The 11,821-nt window shown below is 35.2% G+C and overlaps 1 protein-coding gene across 1 annotated transcript in view; it reads left to right on the top strand.

Annotated features, from left to right (window-relative positions):
- LOC119838128 (scavenger receptor class B member 1-like) overlaps nucleotides 1–11,821 on the top strand; it is a 46,410-nt gene that overhangs the window by 21,424 nt on the left and 13,165 nt on the right. The window contains exon 2 of the mRNA XM_038363960.1: nucleotides 11,458–11,549. Coding sequence (XP_038219888.1) covers nucleotides 11,458–11,549 — 92 coding nt within the window. The remainder of the gene's footprint in view (nucleotides 1–11,457; nucleotides 11,550–11,821) is intronic.

Genomic DNA, 11,821 nt, shown 5'->3' on the forward strand with positions numbered 1-11,821 from the left:
CGCACTTGGCCAGCGTGACGGATTATGGTCGGAACCCTCATAGGAAGCCTTTGTCCCTGCAGTGAGCATGTGAGGCAATGTCCGATAGAAATAAATAATATGCAATCAGCTCGATATTATTTCTATTTTATATTCTAGGTCCTTCCATGATATTATAGGGTATAATCTAAGGTCTATGGTACAAGAACCTGTAATCATCATTGATTTTGCCATGTTATTCTAGGCTGTAATGAAAATAAATATCAAATTATAGAACAACTTTGTAAAACAGTTTCATTATTTTAAAATTCGTTATAACTTTGGGCCTTTAAGGGGCTTCTTTAACTAGTTCTTGAGTTAATCAAGTCAAAATGAAACAAATAATCTCTTATAAGTATATATTTATTTTTTTTATCCATACCACAGATAATATAATTATATTATCTGTGGTATGGATAAAAAAAAACAAAGACCATACTATCATCGGTAGTAACAAGTACCAATCGTATGTGACTATCAATTATATTATCCTATCCTACTTCCTATCCTACTAATCCTACTAATATTATAAATGCGAAAGTTTGTAAGAATGTGTGTGTGTGTGTGTTTGTTGCTCTTTCATGCAAAAACTACCGATTGCAATGAAATTTGGTACGTAGACAGTTGGACAATTGGAATAACACATAGGCAACTTTATATCCCGATATTCCTACGGGATACGGACTTACGCGGGTGAAACCGCGGGTCACAGCTAGTTTTACTATAATATGAACTTTAAATTAATTCAACAATATATTAGTGTCTGAATAACAAACATCCAAAAATAAATATAACACACCGTAGCAAATTAATTATAAATGTAAAAAGCTGTCAATTTAATAAATTGCACCCAAATAAAAGTGCATTTCAGTGTCAATCAAATAAATTATGACCATACTAAAATGTACGATGCATTATATCCTCTAACCTTGATAATTGCTAATGGTTTTTTGATATTTATTGTTAAATCCGTTTCTTATTTACATTAATCACACTATCACTATTATAAATATGGGTGTTTGTTTGTATGTATGTCCGTCAATCACGATGAAACTACGGAACGGATTGATGAAATTTGGTATATAGATATGAGCTGTCCTGGTTGATAGGATAGATTTTATCTCGATTAAATCCTCCCTTGAGGTAAAGCAGGAATCTTGATAGTCGGGCGGAGCCGGGACGAACGTCTAGTTATTAAATTAGTATTGAAATAAGCTATGGAATTCATTGTCTTTATCATATGATATGCGTCTTAGCATTTGATATTAAACGCACACTGTAAATGTTTTATATTATTAACAAACGGTCGGCCCCGGCTTCGCCCGTGGTACATAGTACGTGGTACATAAAGCCAATAGCACTTAGGGTTCATTGGATATGTGCATAAAATACTTTTCCTTTTTGCTTGTAACAGTTTTTCGTTTCATCACATGTAGCATACGTTTTCATATTGAGAAGTTAAAGATAAAATATATAAATATATCAATAGTTGTTTTTGATATATTTATACCTTTTATCTGTTGCACTAATTAAAATAAAACACATCCATTTGAATACATTTTTATTTGTTACAAAAATTTTATAATTTAAACATAATTAGCACTTAAATAAGATAATATAGATAAATTCCAGTCGCACTTAACATTTGAGTCACTATTAACGTCAGTACTGACAGCCGAAGCGAATGAAACTCTATCCATTCCACACACTCACATCTACGTTATTCTAAAATGCTTCATACAAGTAACTATATTTGTCTGTCAGCACCGACGCTCAGCGTCACACTAAACCAGCCATAGTCGCCACTTGACCTACAGAACTATCTGCTAACTTTCTTATTCAAAAATGGCACATCAAACAACTTAACATTCCGAATCATGTTCTCCGCATCGTCAAAAGTCTGCGGCATAACCTTACCAGCTGTTTCAGGCAGCGGCAAAGAGACCAGCACCCCCAATAACGCTATCACCCCTATAATCGCTACGGGCAGCCATGGGACGAAGTTCTGTAGATACACTATATACGGAGAGAGAACCGTGGCTATGTATCCACATATGTGTACCACGCTCGCGGCAGTACCCCGCACACCAGTTGGCATGATCTCAGCGCTCCACTGCATCGCCGCATTGGAGGATATGTTGGACGCGAACCTAGCTGCTATCGCGCAAAGAACTGATGGTAGACCGCCACCTATAAACGTCATTATGACGCAAAACACTGCGCACACGAATAGCGATAGCACTGTTATTAATTTGCGACCCGTCAGATCCATAGCAAACGATACAATTATAAGTGACGGTAGTTCGGTAAACGAAATCAGAGTGAATGATAGGAAGAAGTCGAAACCCAATGAGCCTATGTTACGGAAGAGCGCATCGAACACAATAGCACAGCTCATGTACAATAAACACATACAGATAAACACTTTTCTAGTCAATGGACGCTTAAAGACTTCCACGAAACTAGAGCTGCCGTCGTCCTTCTGATTTTTCACTGACTGCTTGAAATCTTCGATCAATTGCGGCGGAATATCTTTACCGTTTATTTTCGCTATTTTCTGCACTTTCCCGATAGCGTCGTCCACACGATTTTTAGACAATAACCAACGTGGACTCTCCGGTATCAAGAATGGGGCAAGCATGCAGAACGCCAAGGGGATACTCGTCACTAAACAGAATATTTTCCAATCGTCGCAGGCCAGTGCAACCCACGGTATCACAGTTGTGCCCAGTGTTAGGAAAATCGCAAAGGGTAGATTTGTCAACATCGACCTGTACTTCGGAGATACGTATTCCAATACAATAAGATATGCCATCATCATACAAGTGTCGAAGCACATGCCCATCACGAATCGGCATACAGAAAACAGTACGATATCCGTGGCGTAAATTGTGACGATGTTGGCGAGGCATCCGATCATGTTACTCACTGTGACAGCCGGTATTCTTCCAAATCTGTCAGATATCCATCCAATAAGGAACCCTCCAACAATTGACCCAAGGAAGAAAATAGACTGCGCGGTGGCTTGATAACTGTTCTTTTCACAAAACCAACCCAAATCGCTGGTTATGGTCGGATATGGGATCTCTGTTTTGTTGTATTCCCAGCCGTATTGGCAGGATTGTACGGCCCATGTTTCGTTTGGTTGTTGACCAGTTAACAAGACCTCTGTCCAGTTAGCTTTATAAGCAGAACATTGATTATATCCAAAGCGACTGTTTCCATCCGCCGGTATAGCTAGGGTTCGCCTTTCAATGGCCGTCAGGTTCTCCAACTCTGGTATCCAACACCAGTGGTTCGGTGATGCTTCAGTGAGGAACAGCTGGCCGAAATAGGCCGTCACGTCAGCCAGATAGAAGGGGCCGCTTATGAAGAACAAATACAACTGATATTTGCCGAATTTACCCGCAGCCGAAAGCAGATCGTCATAATCCATCTCTTTAACTTCATTTGAGTCTTTACGAACTGTCATTTTCTTAATGATAGCCTTTTATCCGTCTATTATTTCGTTGGTGTGTTTTTAAAATACATAGCAGCATTATAACACATGCTGTCCATACGAATTACGGTAGTGCTGGTCCTTTATCATTGCGTTCGTCTCTTATAGTGAGAGTTATCTGTTATGCAAACAATGTAAAATCAGAGTTTATAACGTGTAATTAAGTTACAAAGGCGAATAAACATCATATTGATGATGTAATTTTAGTTCCCGGCAGTCAATAACTATTTACTATCCTGGTTATCTATGCTTATTTCCGGATAAATTATGAGATTGAGATATCTATAGAGGTAACGCGGCAGTTTTATAATTAATCTTAATATATATAAATCTCGTGTCACAATGCATGTCCTCAATGGACTCCTAAACCACTTAACCGATTATAATAAAATTCGCAAACAAAGTGCAGTTCGATCCAACTTAAGAGATAGGATAGATTATTTTAATTACGATAAATGACAACCCGGGCGGAGCCGGGGCGTGCAGCTAGTATTATGAAATTCTCGTAACATTGTCTGTAATAAAACTCCTTCGGAATGGTTGAGCCGATTGTTATATCTTGTTTTTGACTATGGTAGATAAAATTTTGCTGATGTTGAACAAATTTAGTGATAAAAATATTCAACCAGCTCTTAGATTAACTAAAGGAATCTTTATAGTAAAGGAATTTAAGATATGATTTTGGGATTAGGGTCAGATTCTCGAATGAAGGACCATACATATAAAGGACTTACCTATATAATGTGCCCGTTTTAAAGGAAGCGAAAGAGGGCTTGACAATTTTAAAACAAAAACCGATTAAATCAAATATCCTCATTTAAAAATAAATAAATTTCAGGCCCGTGTCCCAGCAGTGGGAATATGTATGGGTGGTGATGATGATGATGATGAAATGAAATACTACAACACGTAAGATTAGCATACTAAAGGCTCCATGCAGTCCTTACTACATAACCAATCCTAACCTATCTGACGATTGTATTGACATGATTGCATCATGAGAAATTTTGAAAGAATAGAAAAAAACTGATCACGAGGCGGAATTCGATAGATTGTGATGGTTCTTAATCATCTCAATAGATGGCGCGGGGTGGCCCTTAGGCACAAGAAACCGAAAGAGTAGAAGAAATTCGATTACTGTGGCGGGATCACGGGTGGCTGAGAGGCTAGGCGTTGCTACGGTTTGGCAAAAAATACGCGCGTTCGAATCCCGCCTCGTGATCAATTTTTTTCTATTCTTTCAAAATTTCTCATTTATAAAGCATTTCAATGCTATAAAATTAAAAATTAAGTGGTTACACCATTTTGTCTTCTAGTCAGTTTCAGGGACGCTAGAGTCCGTCCACATTTAGCATCATGCTTTATATTATATCTACATCAGCCGCCAATTACTTTTAATCTTTTACAACTCTATTATGCTTAAAGTCCAAGTTCTGAGGTCTAGGCCATGATCTACGAACAAGTAAACTATGTCGCGAAGGTCAGTGCATTCATAGAATCAGTGTTTGCGTTTAAACAACATTTAGCTAGCTATTCGCCCACGTGGCTTAAGGAAATTCCTATTGGAATGAGATATTTCACGTAGTAAAAGTAGCCTATGTCACTATCTTGCCTATACTTATCCGGACACAAAAACAATATCATTAAATCGCTCCGTTCCGACGTAATAGACAGACAAACTTTCTCATTTATAGTATGAGAATTGATTTAGTGGATTTAATGATTTAGAAATTGAAAACTTTTTATCGTATTTTAAACGCGATTTATTCGATTTAAAATCCGTTGAAAAGTTTTTAATTTCTAAATGTATAATATTCGCATAAAATCAAATACAAGAAAATACTATGAATTTAAAGATTACTTTAAGATAATAATTTTATACCAATACGGGTCATCGTATTACATAAAATGCAACAGACCTTGTAGGTGTATGACCTCAGAGTTTTAAGGTCGCTTCCGGCGGCTAGACCTAACGATATCGCGAAATTTGCCGATTTCCGGCACGATTAATTTAGTGTTAAAAAAAGGGTTAATTAAAAATCTTCGACCAGTAACGAAAAATACAGTTTAAAAATCATTCATTAAAATGATAAAAGCTAATGAAGACGCTTCTAAAACTGATTATAAACTATATTAGATTATTAATTATATTCCTACAGGATAAGTACTTACGCGGTTGAAACCGCGGTAAACTAGTAATATTATATGAGAAAAAGTTTAGACACTAATCAGGTTAACACTGGGGAAGGGTACACCCGCACAGAAGATCGACAAGTTGAAGACGAATGCTGATGCTGTGATGAATGAGCGAATCCTCATATTGAGATCACCGATGTCCCATTTAGAAGTTGAAATTTAGATAACACCAGCTTTCCGCCATGTCTTCGATCACCTAGCCTAGATAGGGAGAGATGCTTCATCGTGGTTAAAAGTAGCCTACTCTAGCCTTCTATTACGACGTGAATGGACAAACAAACAAACGCATCCTACTGATCCTATCCTACTAATATTATAAATGCGAAAGTTTGTAAGGATGTGTGTGTGTTTGTTGCTCTTTCACGCAAAACCTACTGAATCGATTGCAATGAAATTTGGTACGTAGACAGCTGGACAACTGGAATAACATATAGGAAACTTTGTATCCCGATATTCCTACAGGATACAGACTTACGCGGTTGAAACCGCGGGGCGTAGCTAGTTATTAATATTAGTTAGGGTTTGCACAGACATGAATTCACAACAAAAACAGCGGAAGTCACCCACTAGCCAATTATTTATGATATTTGCAAGGCTCGCATAAATTAACTTATTATAAACAATTTGGAGGCTGTATCGCTGGCGATTCTATCTATATAGCACTAGCTGCGCCCCGCGGTTTCACCCGCGTTAGTCCGTATCCCGTAGGAATATCGGGATAAAAAGTTGCCTATATGTTATTCCAGTTGTCCAGCTGTCTACGTGCCAAATTTCATTGCAATCGGTTCAGTAGTTTTTGCGTGAAAGAGCAATTAACACACAAATCCTTACAAACTTTCGCATTTATGATATTAGTAGGATGTTTATATCCACAGTATAAAATTAGATTGCGCTATTTCATAAGAGTTTTGGAAGTTATTGAAAAATTGCCTTGGATTATAATTATGCTGGGGCGAATGTACGTGAAGATTTATGGATGTGTGTGGAGATTTATAATTTCTATACATATATTATCATGCCACAATTACACTCCGAAACGGCTCGACCGATTCTCAAGAAAACTCACTTTACTATTAGAAATGTGAAAGTGTGTTTGTTTATATTTACTTCACGTCACTACGGAGCTAATTTCAACCATCTGCAAAAAAAGAGATAAGCAATTTGACGGTATGTTTATGTGTATGTTAGTTGGCTCATAATTTATTGGATGAATCGATCTTTATGATTCTTTTGATTTGAAAGCTGGTGCCGCCCATGTGGTCTAATTGAAATTAGGTTATTTGCTGAGTTTTCGTATAGAATCCTCCACGCATTCGCTTCGCTCGCCTGTATATATCACGCGGGCGAACGAAGCTCGGGCTCGGGCGCTTGTTAAATCCAAAGAGATAAAATTAACATCAAGACATACAAAGCTATCTATTTCGGACTGGTGGTTTCAGAGATAAGAGTGTTCAAACAGAAAAATTCACAAGTTTATGACTTTAATTAAGATAACTTTGTATAACAATAACTATTAAATACGTCACTTATGTTGATATAAGCATAAAGAATGGAAAAATGACGTATTTTACGATTTGTGTATTACTAGCTGCGCCCCGCGGTTTCACCCGCAGAACACTTTATCCCGTAGGAATATCGAGATAAAAGTTGCCTATATGTTATTCCTGTTGTCCAGCTGTCTACGTACTAAATTTCATTGCATTCGGTTCAATAGTTTTGTTTGAAAGAGCAACAAACACACACACATCCTTACAAACTTTCGCATTTATAATATTAGTAGGATTCGTTGGATTCATATTATATCTATCTATATGGAGAATATACTAAGGTTTCTAATGTGTTGTCAGACTGTCGAATTAAGATTTAACAAATAGTAATACCACAGATAACATAATACTACTAATATAAGTACCCACTTGAGATTAATAAGTATATTTAACAATAAATTAAACCGCATTGAAATAGTCAGAACTACGTTTCTTGCCTAACGCAGGTTCGAATCCTGCCTCGTGATCAAATTTTTTCTATTCTTTCAAAATTTCTCATTTATAAAGCATTTCAATGCTATAAAACTAAAAATTAAATAGCCAGAACTAGACTAAATTCAACTGGGAGCACAATGAAGGCACTAGCTGAAAGCTGTAATAATCTTCAAAATCGGTCCACCCACTCAAAAGTTCTGAGATAACAAACAAAGAATAAACAATCGACTAGAATTGAGAACTTTCTTCTTTTTTGTAGTCGGTTGAAAAAAATAAAAATACTCAGGTAAAATTAAATAGTTAGGTACTTTGTCATTTATTTTAAATAACAAAATAATAAGAAAAATCTTATTTTAAATAACCGCAACAATTTGAGCTTATTTTTAAATTTCGAACTAGGATTCAAGGTCTAGCACTAATGCATTGCATTCCGTTTCCGAAATGTGATTCGAACATCGATTTAAATTTAAATTCTATTATCAAATGGATTTAAATTTGGAACGTGGTATTACGCAAATATTGGAGATATATTTGAAAATGGTAAGAGTTTTTCAATTAAATTAAATTGAGCCTAAAAAGTAAAAAACCTTCAGTTTTAAAATAGATACGGAAATTTATCTGGAGTAAACTAAAAATTTCTTTAATATGGTTAAAATTCACGGTCAAGTGTGGTTGACTTTGTCTCGCCATTGAAATCTGTTAATGACCTGAGAGAGAATTTTGCAATTAAAAAACCCAGCTTTCTTATAATATACTAACTGTACCCTGCGGTTTTGCCCACGTAGTACATGATGTCTATAGCCTGACTAATAAATGGGCTTTTTAACACTGAAACATTTTTTCAAATCGGATAAGTAGTTTCTGATATTAGCGTAACCAAACAAACAAAGTTTTCACTTTAATAATATTATAATATAGATTTGTCTATGGAAATTTAACAGTAGTCAGATGTCAAATGGTGAAAAACGATTGTGATCCGACTCGAGTGACCGAAGGAGGGTAATGTTTTACAAAATTAAGTAGCAAATAATAAGCAATCTAAGTTCGTACACATGTTAAACTTAAAGTGAAAAATATATCGATATGCCTACATTGAAATAAAGTGTATAACTTTCAGAATATAATATACTAGCTGTGCCCCGCGGTTTCAGCCGCGTAAGTCTGTATCCCGTTGGAATATCGGGATAAAAAGTTACCTGTTATTCCAGTTGTCCATCTGTCTACGTACCAAATTACATTGCAATCGGTTCAGTAGTTTTTGCGTGAAAGAGTAACAAACACTCACGCATCCTTACAAACTTTCGCATTTATAATATTAGTAGGATTAGTAGGATAGGATTAGTTTAGTAGGAAGGATATATAATAATCTTTATTTCCATAATTGTGGTTTTTACACGTTCTTATAGGTATATACCTATAAGAACGTGTAAAAATATAGGTATATACCTAGTTATTTTATATAATAACTTATCTTGAGTTATATTTAAGATTGTGTTTTATACATTTTTATAACAATTAAATAAGTAATTTGACGCTTACACGACATTTTTCGTGACTGATACATAAAAAATAATATCTGTACATAAAATAAGTTTATTATTTATTATTATTATTATAACACGACGGAATTAAATACATTCTAATCTATCTTTTTCGACGTAATTTAACTTTTTAATATACATACCCCCCAAAATCCCCTGCCCCTTTTATCTTTTTCGAGTTTTGTTTACGCGACAGAAGTATATATAGGTTTTGATGTATCTTTATGCTAAGTTCCATTACAATCGATTCAGTTGTTTTGTAAAAAATAAACATTATTCATTATAAATAACTTATATAAATTTATTTGTCACTTATTCGCAAGAATATTTGTTATATTTAAAAATCATTTTTAAAAATTGTTGTCTGACCAAATAAATCACACTAATATTATATATGTGAAAGGTTTGTTTCATTGTATGTTTTTCCGTCAATCACGCTGAAACTACTGAACGGATTTTGATGACGGTATACAGACAGGGTAGGAACTGACTTGGGTGATACTTTTCATCCTGATGAAATGTTCCCTTGGGAAACAGGTATCTTGGTAAATTTAATTTTTAGTTTTATAGCATTGAAATGCTTTATAAATGAGAAATTTTGAATGAATAGAAAAAAATTAGGCACATGAAACCGAAAGAGTAGAAGAAATTCGATTACTGTGGCAGGATCACGGGTGGCCGAGAGGCTAGGCGTTGCTACGGTTAGGCAAGAAACGCAGGTTGGAATCCTGCCTCGCGATCAAATTTTTTCTATTCTTTCAAAATTTCTCAGGTATTTTGGTATTCAGACGGAGCAGGTATGAGCGTCTTAATAAATTGAATCTATAATTTATTCAAAGTGATTCATTTGCACAAAGTTCGTGGGTTTAAAAAAGCCTTGTATTACAAAAAACCCAAGGTTCGCTGATACATACGTTCGCGGGTAACCTTTAGCTAAATAACGCTTTTTAATGATTTTATCTTTCTCATTAGCAATTAGGTTATTGCGAAATGTTTTTGTAATTTTCAAGCCGCTTCAAAACAAGAAAAAAGTGAAGTCCCGTGTCCCCTAGTGGGGTATGGGGCAGATGATATACATCTGTTTCAGTGATCGATTTTCTTTATGGACAAGTAGGTGATCAGCCATCTGTGTCCTGCCAGACCGAGACTTTTTTTTGCGTCCCCACCGGGAATCGAACCCAGGACCCCTCGGTTCTAAGCTCACGCGCTAACCACTGTACCAAGGAGGGGGTCTAAACAGGAGGAGGGTATTAATTCGTTTTTTTTTTTTCGATGTTTTGTAATGAACAAAGAAATAAGTTTCAAGTACAAGAAAGCCTGATCACTTAATCACTATCCTACTAATATTATAAATGCGAAAGTTTGTAAGGATGTGTGTATGTTTGTTGCTCTTTCACGCAAAAACTACTGAACCGATTGCAATGAAATTTTGTACGTAGATAGCTGGACAACTGGAATAACATATAGACAACTTTTTAGCCCGATATTCCTACGGGATACGGACTTATGCGGGTGAAACTGCGGGGCGCAGCTAGTATAGTATAAAACAAAATAGTTTTTTCTGTGTCTATGTATGCATAAATCTTTAAAACTACGCAACGGATTTTGATGGGAGTTTTTTTATAGATAGAGTGGTTCAAGAGGAAGGTTTATATGTATAACATTTATTAAACTACTCCAAATATAACGCGTGTTAAGCCGCGGGAAAATCTAGTTCATTTATTTATTATTTATCACACGTAGAATAAAAAAATGGTACATAAATTACAAAGGGCGGTCTTTGTTCTTTATAGCAATTTCGTCCAAGCAACCAGTGAATTTCTGTCTATTTTATATAAGATGGTTCTTTTATGTTCTTTTATCTTTTTTATAATACATCATTGCTATGTTAGACTTTCAATAAAACCTAACACTAATCATTTTAACGTTAGCAATTACGGTACCTTGACCAAAATAAGAATTAATTATTCTCATACTAGCTATCCGCTGTGGCTTTGCCTGTGTAGTCAAGTGATGAAAAGTAGTTTTGATTTTCATATTCCTAGTTGAACTGATTTTGATGATTTTTTTTGTATTTGAAAGATGATGTCTCCCGCGTTGTGTCATTAGTTGTTCTAGTTCTGACAAGTTTGAAGGCAGTTTGTTTAATTTGTCTTTTTCAGGCTTTGTTTTAATTAACTTAATTGTATTTTTTTATTTATTTTGTTTTTTTTCTTTCCAGGTTTATTTATATTGCTGATGCTAGGTTTCTTCTGCTTGGGGACCGGGTTGTTCATAGCATTCGTGCATCCTTACGACATACTGTTCAGATGGGTAAGTCATTAAGTTGGGTTTAAGTTATGACTAAGTTAGGTTTAAATTATATGTGAAAAATTAATGGAATTACTTGTAGACTGAAGTGCAATAGTAAACGGTGTAGGATTTCTGAAGATTCAGATTTCTTACGTAATTTTTAATTCGTTATTAATCTGATTTTTTTGTTTGTTAGTATATTAACCCGTATCTATGTGCATACCTAGTCTTGCCATAAATATTGTAATAAAGAAAAAAGAAAATTGTTAACTGCAAATAACATTTATTACTTT

This window comes from Zerene cesonia, unplaced genomic scaffold (assembly GCF_012273895.1).
Source record: "Zerene cesonia ecotype Mississippi unplaced genomic scaffold, Zerene_cesonia_1.1 Zces_u001, whole genome shotgun sequence".
Lineage (NCBI taxonomy): Eukaryota > Metazoa > Arthropoda > Insecta > Lepidoptera > Pieridae > Zerene > Zerene cesonia.